The sequence below is a fragment of the Trematosphaeria pertusa genome (genome assembly GCF_010094035.1).
Source record: "Trematosphaeria pertusa strain CBS 122368 unplaced genomic scaffold BU26scaffold_8, whole genome shotgun sequence".
In the NCBI taxonomy this organism is placed as follows: domain Eukaryota; kingdom Fungi; phylum Ascomycota; class Dothideomycetes; order Pleosporales; family Trematosphaeriaceae; genus Trematosphaeria; species Trematosphaeria pertusa.
This window is the reverse complement of record NW_022987219.1, coordinates 410,057-427,213: the sequence shown is the minus strand read 5'-3', so window position 1 is coordinate 427,213 and position 17,157 is coordinate 410,057. Positions and strand designations below refer to the sequence as shown.

At 55.2% G+C, this 17,157-nt stretch overlaps 8 protein-coding genes across 8 annotated transcripts; 4 read left to right on the top strand and 4 right to left on the bottom strand.

Moving 5' to 3' along the window:
* Positions 1–458: 458 nt before the first annotated feature.
* Positions 459–1,661, top strand: BU26DRAFT_428233 (uncharacterized protein; the record flags this gene model as incomplete). Its single annotated transcript, XM_033823772.1, has 2 exons — positions 459–881; positions 933–1,661. 2 exons carry the CDS (start codon positions 459–461, stop codon positions 1,659–1,661), a joined length of 1,152 nt encoding a protein of 383 aa, XP_033682946.1.
* Positions 1,662–2,512: 851 nt separating this feature from the next.
* On the bottom strand, positions 2,513–4,311 carry BU26DRAFT_391030 (uncharacterized protein; the record flags this gene model as incomplete). Its single annotated transcript, XM_033822701.1, has 3 exons — positions 2,513–3,220; positions 3,410–3,535; positions 3,652–4,311. Coding segments are annotated over 3 exons (1,494 nt in total), but the record flags the coding sequence as incomplete, so codon positions are not given.
* Positions 4,312–7,029: 2,718 nt separating this feature from the next.
* On the top strand, positions 7,030–7,643 carry BU26DRAFT_428551 (ubiquitin-conjugating enzyme E2 15; the record flags this gene model as incomplete). The annotated part of the gene is made up of 3 exons (XM_033823793.1): positions 7,030–7,189; positions 7,243–7,335; positions 7,387–7,643. 3 exons carry the CDS (start codon positions 7,030–7,032, stop codon positions 7,641–7,643), a joined length of 510 nt encoding a protein of 169 aa, XP_033682944.1.
* Positions 7,644–8,157: 514 nt separating this feature from the next.
* BU26DRAFT_565362 (uncharacterized protein) lies at positions 8,158–8,577 on the bottom strand (the record flags this gene model as incomplete). Its single annotated transcript, XM_033833390.1, has 2 exons — positions 8,158–8,273; positions 8,382–8,577. The coding sequence occupies 2 exons, from the start codon at positions 8,575–8,577 to the stop codon at positions 8,158–8,160; spliced, it is 312 nt and encodes a 103-aa protein (XP_033682943.1).
* A 1,794-nt stretch (positions 8,578–10,371) lies between these two features.
* Positions 10,372–11,351, bottom strand: BU26DRAFT_323793 (uncharacterized protein). The gene is made up of 3 exons (XM_033822098.1): positions 11,181–11,351; positions 10,997–11,129; positions 10,372–10,931 (listed from the first exon to the last, which is right to left on the bottom strand). The coding sequence occupies exons 2-3, from the start codon at positions 11,114–11,116 to the stop codon at positions 10,527–10,529; spliced, it is 525 nt and encodes a 174-aa protein (XP_033682942.1). The 5' UTR covers positions 11,117–11,129; positions 11,181–11,351; the 3' UTR covers positions 10,372–10,526.
* A 148-nt stretch (positions 11,352–11,499) lies between these two features.
* On the bottom strand, positions 11,500–13,153 carry BU26DRAFT_428424 (peptidase C1B, bleomycin hydrolase; the record flags this gene model as incomplete). The annotated part of the gene is made up of 3 exons (XM_033823784.1): positions 11,500–12,810; positions 12,866–12,957; positions 13,018–13,153. The coding sequence occupies 3 exons, from the start codon at positions 13,151–13,153 to the stop codon at positions 11,500–11,502; spliced, it is 1,539 nt and encodes a 512-aa protein (XP_033682941.1).
* Positions 13,154–13,731: 578 nt separating this feature from the next.
* BU26DRAFT_323713 (uncharacterized protein) lies at positions 13,732–14,728 on the top strand. Its single transcript, XM_033822097.1, has 3 exons — positions 13,732–13,970; positions 14,021–14,236; positions 14,292–14,728. Exons 1-3 carry the CDS (start codon positions 13,822–13,824, stop codon positions 14,587–14,589), a joined length of 663 nt encoding a protein of 220 aa, XP_033682940.1. The 5' UTR covers positions 13,732–13,821; the 3' UTR covers positions 14,590–14,728.
* Positions 14,729–15,496: 768 nt separating this feature from the next.
* BU26DRAFT_531435 (Metallo-dependent phosphatase) lies at positions 15,497–17,045 on the top strand (the record flags this gene model as incomplete). The annotated part of the gene is made up of 2 exons (XM_033831025.1): positions 15,497–15,632; positions 15,697–17,045. 2 exons carry the CDS (start codon positions 15,497–15,499, stop codon positions 17,043–17,045), a joined length of 1,485 nt encoding a protein of 494 aa, XP_033682939.1.
* Between the last annotated feature and the right edge of the window lie 112 nt (positions 17,046–17,157).

Here is a 17,157-nt window from a genome sequence, read left to right as displayed (position 1 = left end):
AGTCACCATGCGCGCTCGGTGAGGCCAGCCCTGAAAGTTGACGCCTGCAAAAATTCCCGGCGCAGCACCATCACATTTCCTGCCGACGAGCCCGCCCCTGTCTCTCTCTCTCTGTCTCTTCCCACGAAACCGCACTCCCGGCTGCCGGCTCGCTCCTCACAGTGGCAGTCTCCTCTCCTGACCGCTCCTCCGCAGACGATGCGCCGCGACCGGACGAACCCGCTCCAACTCTGGCGCCGGTAGTCGTGTGCATTACACCTGACGCGGATGCCGTCGAAGCCACAACGACTGTAGACGCTCAGCCCTCCACGCACAGCACCCAGCCGCACCCACAACGGCTGTATCGTCCCTCGCTGCTCGACTACGGCGCATATTTCTGCGCGCACGCCCGTCTGTCGCTCACCGGGCTCATCCGCCGCTCTCCGCTCCCCTCGTTTCCCCTCTGCTGGCAGAAAGCCATGGCGTCCTCGCGCCAGTACCAGATCCCGCATACCCCGCGCGTTATATCACCGTCGCCGACACCCTCTGAGACGAGGAGCGAAGATGGGTATTTTGGACCGGTAACGCGGTCTGCGGCGCGCAGACAGCGCCTGCAGTCGCCGCCGCCCATCGACGAGGACTCGTCAGGCTCGGATCCAGAGAAGAGGGCGCGGGCTAGGAGCCGGAGTCCCATTCTGGAGGGGAGGAGGAGACGGATGAGCGGGCTGACGGCGAAGAGGCAGATGAACGGAAAGAGCAAGAAGGCGGAGCTCACGCTGCCGAATGGGACGGCGAATGGCCATTTGTCGCCCGCGGCTGCGAATAAGAATTACTGGCGGGAGATGAGCAGGAGTCCGAGCCCGCTCGGTTTAATCCCTATACATCAGAAGTGGCGGTCATTTGTAGGTTGACGACTGATCTTGAAATGTGACAGCGGGGCTGACGCAGCACAGATCCACCGACACGAAATCCCCCGCAAGATCCTACACGTCTCCATCGGCTTCCTCACAATCGCACTCTACTGCACAGGGCGACAAGCGGATCAGATACACCCCGTCCTCCTCACATTGCTCATCCCCATCGCCGCGACCGACGTCATCCGCCACAGATACTGGCAGGTGAACCGCTTCTACATCCGCTGCCTCGGCGCACTCATGCGGGAATCCGAAGTCGATGGGTGGAACGGCGTCATCTCCTACCTCCTCGGCACATGGATCGTGCTCCGCTTCTTCCCCAAGGACATCGGCGTCATGAGCGTCCTGCTGCTGAGCTGGTGCGACACGGCAGCCTCGACTTTCGGCCGCCTCTGGGGCCACCGCACATGGCGCGTACGAAAGGGCAAGTCCCTTGCTGGGTCCATCGCAGCCTGTGTGACCGGTATCATTACTGCTGCGTTGTTCTGGGGCTGGCTCGGCCCTCTCATGTCCGAGTATCACACGGGCGAGAACGCGTTTGCGTACCAGGGCGCGCTTGGTCTTCCGGCTCGGGCTCGCGAGGCCTTGGGCTTATCCGTCGCTCAAAGCTCCATCACTGGCTATTTTGCTCTGGGTGCCATGTCTCTCTGGGCAGGCATTGTCGCCAGCGCCAGCGAGGCCATTGATCTTTTCGGCTGGGACGACAACCTTACCATCCCCGCTCTGTGCGGTGTAGGACTCTGGGGCTTCTTGAAGGTCTTCGGATGAAATTTTTTCGTACCGATATGTTATAGTCTCTACTTCTTCTACTTCTTCGACACAGATCGTATTTGGTGCGGGCGACTCTTCGGTATATATACCACTTCTCTTATGTTCACGACGCAAGGGCGCTCTGGTTGTCTACGCTTCTGGTGCATATTCTGGGACAAGGGTTCGGATAGTGGGCTCGGGCGGCATGATGTGGTATATAGTTAGTTAGATTTCACCCCTCTCCAAGCATGGACGGATGCTGGTAGATAGGTCGCATGTAGCGGTACCTCACGGAAGAGAGTCAACATCGATCGAAACCAACTATGTGTTCATTGCTTCCTGTTCATTTCGTATTTCATGTATGGAAACGCGTTGCAGACGGGTATATAGCGAAATCGCAGGTCAGATATTTCCCGCCCCAATGCTAACGCCCTTGATCGGGCCTGTCGTGGCCAAGTCGATCCAGATACCTCCTGATAAAAGACCGGAAATGTAGACAATGAGATTCATGGCGGTGCGAGGAGGCCTGGCGGGTACGAGTCGTCTCTGTAGGCGCACGCGGCGCGGCCTCAAGAGCTCATAGTTGACGCTGCTAGATGAGGAAGCGAGGTACGTTCGTTTTTGCGTGAAATAAATCCAGAGTCTCATCGAGGATCCCTTTCGCGCACATCTTTCGTTGCACCGTCCTTGTGCTCGGTGTCTGGAGTCTCCCCATCAGGCGGCTTCGTGGGTACTTCCTCCGCCAGCGTCTGGAAGTGCTCCTCGTTCTTCTCCTCCTCCGTCTCCTTTGGAAGCTCTTCTCCCGGCGTTGGAAAGTATTCCTGCCTTGTCTCATGCTGCGTCTCTTGTGCACCTCTTCCGGACGACCCACCACTCCCCGCAGAACCACGCCGTCTCAGCCCCGTCGTATACACCGGCGGCTCAGGCAAGTCATCCCCGGGCGTCCTCACAATCGGGACCCCATGCACACCGCCCGCAGCCACATTCGTGCCCGGCAACTCGGCCGCGTTCGTCGCGGTGTCACGATCCGCTTCGACGAACTCCCTCGGCGCGTTCAATTCTACTGGGTCTGGGCTAGGGAGCTCCGCAGGGTCATTTTCATTCACGCCCTGGAGCTCGTATTTTTTCTTCTCGTCGTCGAGTTCGCGCTGGACTTCGTCGCCAGAGAGCTCGGCAGGGGCGCGTGCTTTCCTGCGCTTGCGATTCCAGAAGAAGAGCGCCAGTCCGATCAGGACGAGGCCTACGACGCCGCCCACTACGCCGCCTGCGATAGCGCCAACGTTTGTCTTTGACTTCGATGAGGAGGACGTCCAGGTTGAAGGGACGGTCCATCTTGACGTCCAGAAAACGTCCCGTAGCGCCTGATCCGACCACCCAGTAACTGGCTCACTGATAGTAGCGCTGCCGTCGGCTGTTCCTCTTGTAGCACCAAGAACCTTCTGCGGGACCTGAAAATCCGAAACATTTGATCGGAAAACGCTACCCCAGCCGATGGTTGTCATGTCCAGAACAGCGACGCCTTTCCTTTCCCAGTCGCAGCCGGCGCGGTTAGTCACATTACCTCCGACCGTAATCATCTGTCGTTTACCCGCGACGTGGCAGGTGTGTCCATAGCGCGGGCTTTCCCCTTGCGGCCAGACAGTGGTCCACTCGAATGACGGCATTGTGAGGACCACGACGTCGTCGTAGGATGAGTTGGTTATTGGATCGTAGCCGCCGTATAAATAGATGTGATGGCTAGAGTTGTCGGGGGCTGAAATGGAGACAGTGCAGAAGTCGATTCGCGGAGAGGGAATATCCCCTGTAGTATTCTGTTGATACCATGTTCCGTTACTAGTAGGGTCGTCGAGGTACGACTTGATATCGAACACATCCACGGACTCGAAATCGATCTGGACGTTTATCAGCATTCCCGAAGAAAGGGCGGGCGCAGATGACGTCCACTTCAACCTCGCAAGCTTCGTGAGGCGCATCTGGGTTACTACGAATGGAGAGGGAGTGTACTCACGAGTTCTCCCTGTGTTCTATTTGCCTTTTCGTCAATGCGAAGATTTGGCTGTATCTGTCCGCCAAGCGCAACAAGCACGCCCGCTTCTCCGACCGGCGCGATATATTCCATCGTCCCTCCAACTCTAGGGGCGTTTCCATTCATACTCGATGTCGACAAATTTGCCGACGAGAAGTCCACCAGGTTGATGATCAACATTCCTTCCAGTGGAATGTAAAGGGACTGACCATCATCAAACCCCATATTCAAAGTTTTGCTTGAAGTGCCCTTGTCGATCTGTCCGTTCAAGTAGAAGCCCAGCCCTTGGTCGATGGCCTCCGCACCGGCACCATGATTTGGCATCCAAGGTTGCCCAATATTGTATTGGGCCCAAGGATAGTCCGTTGAGTTGTACGAATACGACCACACTGGATAAGTAGAGCTTTCCGGCGACGTGTATCCGAGGAAGGATTGGTTACCCATGTATCTCGTCCCACCATACCGATATATATTAGTCGTATTTGCAGGGCCATGGAACATATAACCACGCATGTAGCTGACCGGAAGGTTTCCAGTGGCCGGATTGCTCTCGTTCTTGGGCAGGGCTTGGACGTCCAGGTACTGCGACTCGTTTGGCTGCTTCTTCCAGTCCCATGTCTCTGTCAACGAGATCATCAGTAAATAGTTATCTAGGGATATTAGCCAATGCCCAGATATTCGAGATTGGACGCACTAATTCCGAAAAAGACGTCGTATGCGGGCGATACGTTCCATTTCTGGACGCCGCTATCAATGAACAAAATGTCATCCTTGACGATCGCTGATGGAGATGGTGAGCCAAGTCACAACCTGGACAACATTCTAGGGCGTACATTGCGACCACCACCTTGAACAGAACCCAGTTACAGGGTTCAATTCAAAACTCGGAGTCTGCTGCGCCTTGGCTAATGTCGATATCCATACGAGGAGAAGGGCCAGAAGAACTGGTGGAGAGACCGCACGGTACGGTATCCAATGCGTTGAGGCAGCCATGTTCTCAAAACATCGTAACCGTTGCTTGCCCGTGGAGGGGTTGATGACAGTCTTCTGCAGCGAAGCTGAGTTGCTCGACCAATTCCAGAAGTGGCGGGCACCCATCATTATTAAGGCTCGCCTGGTTCCCACATGCGGATGGCCTGCTAGCAGCTGTCAACCCCTGCACGGCTAGACAAGCATCTCCTTTCATGGCTGACATGACAGTTCAATCGCGAAAGGAGGAAAAGTAGTCCTGCGAACCCTGGCGTCCCGCGAAATCCAGCCCTGCCCTTGTCTGAGAGGCCACGATGAGCGTTTCCCGCTTGGGGTTTGGGTTGTGGGAAAAGCTTAGCCTGGCGAAGCGAGGTGTGCGTGGGTGTTTGAAGGGGACATGGGTGTCGCTTGCCAAGAGAGAAGAGTTCAGCTGTTCAACCAGACTACTATGGGATACAATCTGACAAATCCTTTAATTGAAGGCCGCTCAGCTTCGCGCGAGGCCCTCCAAGGAGCGGTGGCAGTATTCGGTGAAATGACACCATGCGTCTCCAAAGACGTGGTAGCTCGGCCAGAAATCCATGATAGCGTTGCTTACTCACCAGATGAAGAGCGCCACCGATCCGAGCGGCTGGGCACAGTGCGGGAAAAAGCAAAAAGGGTAAGCGTTGAGGCACTCCGTACGCCTCTCGGATGTCGGGTAGCCTTCGTGTCGAATGCCGATGAGGGTTCATGCTGGGGGCGGGGGCAGCGAAGGAGCGCCTTCGTGCTGCAGGCTGCTGGAGAGGGGGCGATCTCTGCAAAGTAATCGGAAAGCTGATTAGTCACAGCGCCCACCACACAGTGCGATGAGTGTGTCGGTGTGCGATTGGGACCTCTCTGCCGTGCATGCAGATGCCAGCGCTCTTGCCCATGCTCGCAACCGGTTCTAGACTCCAGCCTCGTCTGTAGGTGCATGCAACTCTCGAGCCTCTGGAGACTCATGTACCCGTAGCATCGCGATAGCCGTAGAAATACGTACCAGCGGCGGCAGCGGGCCTGAGTTTTATCATCCCGTAACAATCGCTACTTGCTTTGCCCTTTACAGTAACCAGTCCCCAAAATTGTTCGTGAGAAACGGAGGACCGCAAAAAAGCAAGGATATACGGTCAACAGGATGCCTACAGTCCGAGATCGCTGAAACGTTTCCGTCGAGAGGCGCTTGTCGAAAGTCGAACCTCATGAACGACGATTCTCTAAAAACATCCCTCATCACTTTCCAGCTGTGGCCACGACCGATGCGCTTCATTGGTACTCGGTTCTTCCTACTACGTATACCTCTTTTAAGTCCGAGCCGAATGCATGTTGCCCCGTGGGCGACCCGTCTGGAATCGTGCGAGATACAACGGCAAAGATGCAGAGCTCAGGGCTGTGATGTCTGTATCCCAGCCGAGAAAATGTACGAGGCGGACATCGTCGCGGCTCCGGCCCTGGAGTCTGACGACCCGTCACCATCTCCCTCTTTCCCTCTTCTGCGTTCCACAAGGTCTGATGCCAATGTTGTCTCTCCGGATGCTGAACTCGATGCCCAGGTCATGAATGCCATCGGACATGTGACATTGAGCCGTGAGGAAGAAGGGCGGCCTTTTAAATATAATGTTACCGGTGTATAGTCTTTCGGTCCACCGCCCCGGGCATCGCACTAATGATCCGCGTTCTATCTCTTCTTTTCGGTGCTGGAAAAGGCATCAATGCCAGTCATGCGAAGGGCGGCTGCCGAGCATAAGACCGCGCACGTATGATGACACGACGAGACGTGTAAGCACGTGAATGGAGAGCGCTTGGGCGATTCCAGGATGACAGTACAAAGGTTAGGTGAGATGAAGAGAGATCGCGAGGCTCAAGCAAATGAAAACGCAAGGAAGAATAAGCTCCGATCCAGACCCCAGCCTAAGAACGGGCCATCTTGGCGGCCCGCCGCCACTTGCGGCACCTACCCACGACTTTGGATACTTGCTTCTGCCACACAACGCATCACCAAGCCTCTTTTTGCTGCCTCTGCTTTTTGGATCACGCGTCCGGACTCACTTTTTGGAAGTCGACAGTCACCGAGGCATCGTCCAGTCAATTACTCCTACTCTATCCATATTCTACCCCACCGAGTCACCACTTGCCCTCCGCTTTCACGGAAGCGCAAGTCTTGGGGGATCGAGCACCTTATTCACAATTTGTAGAACAATCACGCCGAGCTTCTCCGCGCACTGACAGATCAGCGACTGTATAAGCCTTCAGGCTGGCCCCCTTACTTCTCCGACCGCCTTACCCTTCCACACAACCGCAACTACCGGTGGATATACGTACCTGATCTCTACTGCGGAACACCCTCATAGACATCTCCTACCGACTACCGCTATGGCCTCATCATCAGCCGCCGCCGGCCTGCTGGCCCGCCAGCTCAAGCAGATGCAGAACGACAAGGACATACCAGGAATATCGTGTGGGCTGGTGGACAACAATGTATTCGAGTGGGAGGTCATGCTGATGATCAACGATGACACCAAGTTCTATGGCGGTGCGTTTGGAGCACTCCTCTAAGACACTTTTAGTGGCTAATTGTGCTCACAGGCGGCTTCTTCCGCGCACGTCTCACATTCCCGACCGACTACCCGCTAATGCCTCCGAAGATGCGCTTCGAGACGCCCATCTTCCACCCTAACAGTATGTTCGGCATCCATCACACATGCAGTCCAGGTGCTAAGTAGAATACAGTCTATGCCAACGGCGAAGTCTGCATCTCGATCCTCCACCCGCCCGAAGAAGACAAGTACGGCTACGAATCAGCAGCCGAGCGCTGGTCACCCGTTCAGACCCCCGAGACCATCCTCCTCTCCGTCATCTCCATGCTCAGCAGCCCGAACGACGAGTCACCGGCAAATGTCGAGGCAGCGTCAATGTGGCGCGACAACCCCGCCGAGTTCAAGAAACGCGTGCGGAAGTGCGTGCGGGATAGCTTGGAGTTTGAGTAGGCCCCAAATTGTGGTCGAAAAAGAAGGCTCTATCGGTCAAGCGTCATGATACGGGTATATCTTGGTTGAGAGAAGTATTCTAACCAACAGTATACCGAGGGTTCGGCCCGAATTTGCATGGTGGGCATATTTTGAACTTCTCATAAGCGAGGGCGCAATGTATTATTGATGTGTTATGAGACTTACGCAGTTCGCATCGAGTAAAAAAAAAAGATGACGAGGCATGAGCCATTGCTCGTCGAGCCGCCTCACTGCCACATTTAAGTTCGACAGGAAACATGAATGTATCCACCACGCTCGCGAATCAACATTGAACATTATTAAGTATGATATCCCTCCAATGACCCGTCCCCAAGAAAGAACAAAAGAAACAATTACAGTCCTGAAGAATATACAGCTCCATTCGGATATTGAATGCCAAATCCCCATCGTCAACACCTCAATGTATGAATCCCCCTTCCAATGCAAGCCTCGTATGATACAGTGGTTGGTATGTAGCCGCGTAACCAGTCGCTCAAGCAGCAGTGCAAAGCAGACCATCCGCGCCAACAGGCAGGACGCAGCACTCAGCCGTGAGCCCGGTCTCGGCGCAGGTAGCCTCAAACTCCTCGGTCGTGGAGACGTCGCCGGCTATTTCGCACCATCGTCAGCTCAGTTCAATTCATGTTCATGTCTACGTTCAGGAACGATAGGAGCGGAGGAGAGCACAGCAGCGGAGGAAAGTAGACGGGAACGTACCGTTCTCGCAGTTCAAGTTCGCAACTCCATCAACGTCGAGCTGGCAGCACAGAGGCGTCTGCAGAGGCCCGCACACGCCGGCGCGCGCGACCAGCTTGCCGGCTGAGCGGCCGGAGAGCTTGGCCGGGGAGCGCTCCATGATGGCGACAGCGGAGGTGAGGGAGAGGAGAGAAGTGAGGGCGAGAGTGAACTGCATTCTGATGGCTGGGCTGGATTTGAACGACGGCCTGGAAGGTGGAGTGGGTATTAAAGGGCGTACGGAGGAAGGAGAAGAAGCTAGAGTGATTGTGGTTGCTGGATGCTGGATGATGAAGACAGAAGGTCGTCCTGTCCTTTATACCTACTCCTCCATAGCTATAAGACGACAGAATGACGATATCTCGAACCCCCTTCTCCCTCTCTTCCCACGCTCCCAAGACTCCCTCCACCAAACTATCCCACTCCCTAACATTCCGATCGACCTCCCTCCCTCTGTCTCCCCATCCTCTCCAATCCACACACCTCACCCACTCCACTCCACCCGCCCGCTCTCCTATCCGCCATCCTACGCATCCCGTCCGTCCGTCATCTCTAGACTAACCATCCAGTCCAGTCTAAACACAGCCATACCATTCCCGCCTTATACCCCGATCAGCGCGCGCCAAGCACTCCTGCGCTTCCTTTTCCGGGCCCTAGTCTGCCGTTTCAAGCCCATGGCGTCCCGAAGAGGAAACTCGGCTATGGGATATGGGTGCGGATCAGCGGTGGGCTAGGAAAGCGGGAAGGCTGTGGGAGAGGCGGCTTTGGGGCGCTGATCAGATAAGGCGTATCGTAAGGCGTATCATGTATGGATCGCGAATGAATGCCGTCGGCGCGGGGAGGGAGGGGGAGTGCGATTGGGGAGTTCGGGAGGGTGGAGGGTGTTACGCTTGGGTTTGGAGGTTATGTTATATTAGGGGATAGGTTGGGAGGGGGAAATGAGAGTTGCTTGATGGATGCGATATTGAGGTGGGGAGTTTTCCAATGTTATTGTGGGTTCTGGATGGCGTTTACGTTGTGCTGCACGCGTATAGCATGGCATGGGAATATGATGCTAATTCCGCAGCTAGCTTTGGAGCAGCAGCGTCGAGAACTGGATCGGAGAATACCCTGGGATCTCGATGCCCCGATGAGAACATCTCAAGCCTTGAGGTGCTGATACCATCGCGCCATCGCGCTCCACGTAACTAACATAGTCTTCAACCCTTCTTCGCCTCCGAATTTCACGATACCAACCATCCAACCCTCCCCACAACCTCGGCACATTCCCTAACAAGCAAGCAAATCCCCTCAGGAACCGACGGCTCCACCACACGACGTCGAAGGCTGATGAGCAGCGCCCCAAAAAGCCCCCAAGATAAGCGGGATCTTGTCTCGCAGCGATCGGCAGCCAGCGCGAAAAAGTAACAAATTGCCGTGGATGAACTGGATGAACCACGAAAAGCGGAGACAAGGAACGACTTATTACGATTCGCTCGGGAGCTCTGGTTGCCGAAGCGAAGCGAAGCCGAGATTTGGTATTCTATGGGTATATCTTGGAGAGACGGCGTCTTGTTGTCGTGGGATGTGTTGGGCGGCGATGAGAAAAATGTTGTGGAGAATTACTTAGCAATTGGGGGCTTATCTCTGCCTTGGACTCTCGGCGTGGATGGATGCAATAGCTTTTCCGCAGCGAGCGCCATGGCTAGGCTCTGCATTGCCTCGCTGGAGTTGGAACTACGACGCCTGCGCTTGAGTCTCGCTATAGAAGCGGGGGCTGTCTGCCGGCCGATATCATGACCATGGTCGCTAGCCCTGTCTTGAGAGCGTCCTCCAACCCCGTCCGTCCTCAGACGTAACATCCTGCCTGCCCCTTGTCCTCCGAATCCTCGTCTCCCACACCCACATCACCACTCTCAGAACTACCACTCAACCCTTCATCCTCATCCCCATCCGCCTCCCCACTCTCCTCCTCCCCGTCTCCAACCACCCCCTCCCGCTCCCGCCCTAACCTCTCCCGCTCCATCCTCTCCTCTATACACCTCAGCGCAAACACCGACAGCGCCACAAAGCACTCAGGCGCCTCCCTCGCCACGCGTCGAAAAAGCGCAGTAACCCCCCAAATAGCTTGCTCAGCATTGTAATGCTCTAGTTCGCGGTCGATGCACTGCTCCGCCAGGCCACGGGGCGCTGGAAACAGCTCCCGCCGACACGTCGGGCACGTCTTGTGGTCGTAGAGCCAGAGGCACAGACAGTTGATTCCGAAGCTGTGGCCGCAGGCTGTGAGCTTGACGGCAGCGTGCGTGTGGTAGGTGGCGTGCGGGAAGGCCATGCCTTCGTGGTTGGGGTGGGGGAGTCGCTCTTGTCGGCTTGAGCTTTGGTGTGGCTCTGGGTGTTTACTGGGGCGATAAGCGGCTCGTGGCAGATGGCGCAGTCGAGGGACCCGGAGAAGGGGTAGAGTTCCAGGCCGTCTGCGTGGAATTCTAGTTTGGTGGAGTGGGCTGGCATGTTCGAGGGAGGTAGGGAAGTGGTAGAGCGCGGTTTGTGGTAAGGCTAAACTTTGGTATGAGGTGTTTATGGATGGAATGCGCGAGACGCAGGCTAAGTGGAGGACGCACGCTACCAGGTGGGTGAAAGAGTGCAAGAGCGCGTCGGATTCGTGCTAAAAAGTGTGGCACGACCAAGTAATCACTGTTGTCTCTCGTCACTGTCCGGACCAGTTCACCAGAAGTCGGCATACGAGGCCCAAGTCTGTAGTCGTTGAGCGGCATCATCATCGCCCAAACGTCAGTAGAGACGTACCATCCCACAATTACATAGTTCAAGGAAGGGCACGTGCGTGCGTGTTGGAGTGCGATGGGAAAATGAAAGATAGAAAACCGAGAACATTAAATCGGCAGCGCCTCGAATCGGGTGTCCGACGAATACTTGCGAGTCGTAGAGTGATGTCCATCGTCACTTGCCGACGTCGATAACAATCGTATCTGAATCTGTTATTTATGTGATCATTAAACTATGAGAAGTGGGTAAAGAGGTATAAGCCAAAACAAACCAGAACCGTACACCATCGTCGCGGAAGTGTTACCTCTCGTCCCTTGGTGACATGGTCCCGTCACCCCTTTCACGCCAAAGCTCCCATCGGATCCCAGAGCTCCAGCATCTTGGGCGTCTGCTCGAGGACCTTTCGCACCGTCGCACTCACAACGATAGGGTCAACGACAGCCTGGTAGACAAACTCATCCATCCAGGCATCCGACATCACGAAGTATCCCTTGTCGCCCACCTTATCACTCCATGAGTTCTCCACTCTCCACCTGACGGGCTTTCCATCAACGACGTGTACGGCTGTTAGCACCATCGCATGCGTCATTTGGCTCTCGCCTGTTTGTAACCTCTCCGCCTTCTTCATGCCGAGCTTGATGTTGAAACCCAGCTCGTACTCGTACAGATTGGTGTCCATGATGCCCTTGGAAGAGTCAGAGAACTTGCCGACATCTGAGCCGAAGAAGACGGGGAAGCCGCGCTTCAGCATCTCGATACAGGCCTTCTTCATGATCGTCATGTCGACGTTTACATAGGTGACGGGACGACCTTCGTAGACGTTGCCGAGCCGCTTGACGCTGAGGAGGCGGTTATAGGGGTTTCGAGGGTCGTTGACAAGGGAGAAGAGTCGGTGGACATCTGTCCCTCCTAGTGCTCGGACGGTCCGGCTATCTGAGAGCTCTTTCGCAAAGGCGGTCGGTCGCGTTCGGACAGTGCAAAGGGTGCCGTCTTTGTCGTAGTACTCCCAAGTAAATGCTTTGTCAGGGGCTGGTGGCGGGCCGAGCATAAGGGTCAGGATGAGGTGGATCTCTCGGAGCATCTTCTCCTTCTCTGCGGCAATAGCAGATTTGAGCGCTCCAGGAGACATGGCGCTCGAGGCCAGGGACCGTAACCGGATGGCGTCTTCCCTGAGCTTTGTCGTGATGAGGCGGTCCATGACTCCCGAGTTCATCGCGTTGAATGAGTCAGGATAGAGCGTCTGGGGTACTAGCCCATATTTGGTGACCAGGTTAGCCACCATATCCCACTGACCGCCATCGCCCACAGGAGACTCTAGGAGCGCCTGCATGAGCCGGCTGTCGATCTCCTCGCCGACCGTGTCCAAGATGTTCTCTAGGAAGTAGTTTGCTTTTTCTATCTTATCCCAGTAGAAGACGTAGGCTTGCGATAGCTGGAACTCGGACAACCGATACTTCTTCATGATCGCGATTCGGAAGACGTTGGTGGAAGCGAATAACCAGCACCTGCCCGACGAGGCTTGATTTGTGACTGGAGAGCCTTCCAATGGAAGTTTGATGTTGAAGTTCTGGGTATCGGATATGGCCGTCTGACGCGAGGAGAGGACGGCGTTGGCGGGATTGGAGCTGAGGGCTGCTAGAGCGAGACGGTTCTACCATAGGCATCAGCATCGAGCATCGATATAGTTCCCGCAAAGTGTATCGTACCTTCGGGTCTTCCATGAGCTCCTTCTCCCACTCGCTGATAGCTGCAGCAGACACATCTTGCTTGTGGTCCACGATAGCGGGCCGATTTGGTCCTTTCGAGATGATTAGCTCTCATAACATAGTCTTAGAGCGGCAGAAGCTGTGGAGCATACGGGCTTCGCTGTCGACGTAGATATAGCCGTCTTTCTCGTTCATCGACCTGTCATCCTTGACCTGGAGAGCTTGCAGCCGCTCTATGAGCTTCTCTTGAACGGCGGCATCGGACGGTCTCGACTGATTGGAACCCATGGTGGACGCGTATTTGTTATTGGGCTCTAATCTTACAGCACGAGCGAGGGCTATACGAAGGACGACGGTTCGGCGATGTGAGGTGGACAAGCAGCCATCACGGTGCCCCTCTGCGACCTTATCGGCAACTGACCTGCGCGCGTGAACAGGGGTGTGCACACGGGGACCCGCTATCTGCGTGGCCGGGACGCGCCTGCCCAGTGCCAATGCTTCAGCCCCGCGCCCGCTTCCGCCATCTCGTCGGGGACCCTAGCCAGCCCAGCCTCGAACCGCTGATTCATCCACGCCCGTTGTCAGGTAAACACCCACGCATCGCTACGTCTGATGTCACTCCATGATCCAATCCTGAGCGCAGACATGTGCTTTCCCGGAAAATACGATCGCCATCTCGTCTTCGGGGATTTGTTGGCTGCCAAGAGATGCGCATCCCCTGGAAATGAAATCCTGAGCATCTGCAAGGCCCCGCTGGGCGCTGTTTCATCAACCATCGTTCACGCCCGCTGTGCCCCTGCACTAGCCGCCTGTCGGTCTTTATAAAATATACGGAGCGCAACCTGCTCTTTCTGCCCACCATCTTGCCCCGATCTGTTGCCACCTCGAATTCACTCTTCCAGTCGCGACTTGAACCCGCGACTTTCTCAACACACCGCTACCGCCCCGACGTCAACATGGCAAAGCAACCCGTCGCTTGGAAGAAGCGCATTCTGCTGCCTTTCTGGGCTGTCAGGGTAGTGCTAATGCTCTTTATCATCGGTGTTTATGCCTGGGCGCTCAAAGTGTTGAGGGATGAGGGATACGACGACCTTCCAGGAATCGGGTGAGTCGCCATAGCTCTACCCAAGGCTACGCCTCGCTGACAACACACAGCGTTATCGTCGTCTTCATGCTCCTCATAATTGCCGTTCTACTCATGGACATCCTCCAAATCCTCATGTTCCTGCGCGATTCCCTAAGCCCGCTCTCCTTCCTCATCATGAATTCAGTACAAACGGCCTTCTGGGCAGCAGTGCTGCTGCTGGACCTTGTCTCTATTGCAAAGAAGGAGTCGAATGCTACGGGCATCGGACTTGTCGTATTCATCTTGTAGGTTTCACTGTGCACACCCAAGGCCATCATCAGGCATACTCATAAAATACAGTCTTACTTTCCTCGCCCTCCTCGTATATGCTGCGGTCGGCTTCCACCGTCAACGACAGCAAGCCAAACGCGGCCATTACGCCCCGGCACATAATCCTGCAATGCCCGCTCCGAACGCTCCAGCTGGGGTTCCATCGCCGTACCATGCTCCTCCTGTGTACCAGCAGAACACCGCATACCATTCGCCGGCCCACACTCCGGCGCCAACCCACAATCCATACCAGCCTCCGTACCAAGCTCACGGTGCTGCGGCGGACTACTACAATGAGCAACCTGCAAAGCCGGCTCACATGGTTTAAGAGATGCAAGACTGGTTGGACGAAGGCGTTACGGAGAAACCTTCAATCTCGGCATGGATGACGTCCATGATAGGAACTGCTAGCGATATGGCCTATGAAATGGACTTAATGCACAAGGTCCGCCATTGATTCATATGAAGGCATATCTGGGATGCAGTGGGTTCGATGAAGAAGCAGCAGCACACTCGCCTTGATGAGCTAAAGGCTTGGTTGAGGATGGATGGAAGGGAAGGCCGAGAGAGCTACGAGAGTACACTGCAAGATTGCGGAGCTTCATACTAACTTAGATCAAATAGATACCCAGCACTTTTTGTCCCACAGTCCCTCTCCGTTCGCTTGGAGGCAACGTTTATGCAGCACAGCAGGGAAATTCGACACATAAAATGAATGCAGTAGCGACTAGGGCGGTCGACGACGAACCACTCGCGCTGTACGAGCTGTGAGCGTGGTCGAGGTGCGGGCGCAAACATCACCTCGATAATTGGCTAAAGCGGGAAATGTCCGGACGACCTTCTATCCTTGGCCAGGAACGCAGCCGAGGTCATGCAAGCAAGCATGTGCGGGCCGATCGCGAAGCTTGTCCTTCCGTGGATACGTCTTTTGAGTAGGTGTGATTCTGTGCTTGCGTCCGCATGTTGTTGCTAGCTTAGACGACTGCTTTCCCGGCCAATCATCAGCCCACGCGTTACAAACCAGGTACCGAATTACAGTGTACGTGGACTGTACTTACGCCGAATACGAGGCGAGTATACTAGTTTAAAGACCGGTGTTGACAAGCTTCTTGCCAGTCATGCAAGATTTATTCTACGCTGTAGTGCTGTCTTCGTTGCGAAGTTTCTACAGACCACAACACTTGCGTTGATCGGAGCAATCACCATCGTTTCATTCTTGCACAAACATCTTCGCAATGAACATCTTACCGACCTCAGTAAAAGCCCTGCCGTTTCTAGCGGTCTGTGTAATGGCAGCGGCCAGCTATCCTGCCATACCTCAGGATCGTACCACTCCGGTGCAACAGCGTCTTGCTGTGAAAGGACCAAATGGTAGGATTACACATCAAACTATACATTTGGCACTAAACTGACCCTCCTTCATCCATTTCTGTAGCATGGAATACATACCAGAAGCTCGACCAGGCTTGCGTTCAGTATGGAACTTCAAGTGATGCTCTTACCTCTGAAGCATGCTCGACCGATTCTGCTACATATCCCACCTCAAGGACGTACTCAAACGCAGTCACGCTTACTGGACTAACCCCGGCGACTACGTATTATTACAAGATCGTCTCAACAAACTCCAGCGTAGAGCACTTCTCCAGTCCTCGTGTAGCAGGAGATAAGACCCCTTTCTCCATGAATGCTGTCATCGACATGGGAGTTTACGGCGCCGACGGCTACACTATCCAAGGCGATATGAGCAAAAGGGACACCATCCCCCAGATCGACCCCTCTCTCAATCACACAACAATTGGCCGTTTAGCGAACACAGTCGATGATTACGAGCTCATCATCCATCCCGGCGATTTCGCCTACGCCGACGACTGGTTCTACAAGCCCAAGAATCTGCTGGACGGAAAAGACGCATTTCAAGCAATACTGGAGACCTTTTACAACCAGCTCGCCCCAATCGCAGGCCGGAAACCATACATGGCCAGCCCAGGCAACCACGAGGCCGCATGCCAGGAAATCCCGTACACCACGGGCCTCTGCCCCGACGGCCAGGAGAACTTCACTGACTTCATGAACCGTTTCGGCAAGATGATGCCAACGGCATTTACCTCCACATCTTCGGACAACACCGCGAAGGTCAATGCGAACAAGGCTCAGGCCCTTGCAAAACCACCCTTCTGGTACTCGTTCGAGTACGGCATGATCCATGTGACCATGATCGACACAGAGACCGACTTCGCCAACGCGCCCGACCAACCAGGCGGCTCCGCAGGCCTCGACAGCGGCCCCTTCGGCACCGCAACCCAACAGCTCGACTTCCTCGCCGCAGACCTCGCCTCCGTAGACCGCAGCGTAACGCCCTGGCTCGTCGTCGCAGGCCACCGCCCCTGGTACTCCACCGGCAGCAATCGCTGCGCACCCTGCAAAGCCGCCTTCGAGCCCCTCCTGTACAAGTACGGCGTCGACCTCGCCATCTTCGGACACGTGCACAACTCGCAGCGCTTCCTTCCTGTCAATGACACGAAGCCGGATCCGAAGGGGATGAACGACCCCAAGGCGCCGGTGTATATCGTTGCAGGGGGCGCCGGGAATATCGAGGGCTTGAGCGGGGTGGGGAGTAATTACTCGACGAATGTTTTTGCCTATGCCGAGGATTTTAGCTATGCGACTGTGAGCTTTTTGAGCGAGAACGAGGTCAAGGTGGAGTTTATTAGGAGTTTGACTGGGGAGGTGCTGGATTCGAGTGTGTTGTATAAGAGTCATGGTCAGCAGTTTGTGGTGCAGTGAGAGAGATGCTTATTGCTATGCAGCAATGAATTACATGCGCAAGTCTTCGGACGGGTGCATGAATTATTGACTGCTGATATGTGTTCGTTCGTTCGTCACTCTTCGTATCCTC

Coding starts and splice junctions, on each gene's coding strand:
- BU26DRAFT_323793 (XM_033822098.1), bottom strand. CDS start 11,116: ATGCCGACTTCTGGTGAACTGGTCCGGACAGTGACGAGAGACAACAGT. Junction 10,932..10,996: donor TCTTTCACCCACCTGGTAGC/GTGCGTCCTCCA, acceptor ACCAAAGTTTAG/CCTTACCACAAACCGCGCTC.
- BU26DRAFT_323713 (XM_033822097.1), top strand. CDS start 13,822: ATGGCAAAGCAACCCGTCGCTTGGAAGAAGCGCATTCTGCTGCCTTTC. Junction 13,971..14,020: donor GACGACCTTCCAGGAATCGG/GTGAGTCGCCAT, acceptor GACAACACACAG/CGTTATCGTCGTCTTCATGC. Junction 14,237..14,291: donor GGACTTGTCGTATTCATCTT/GTAGGTTTCACT, acceptor CATAAAATACAG/TCTTACTTTCCTCGCCCTCC.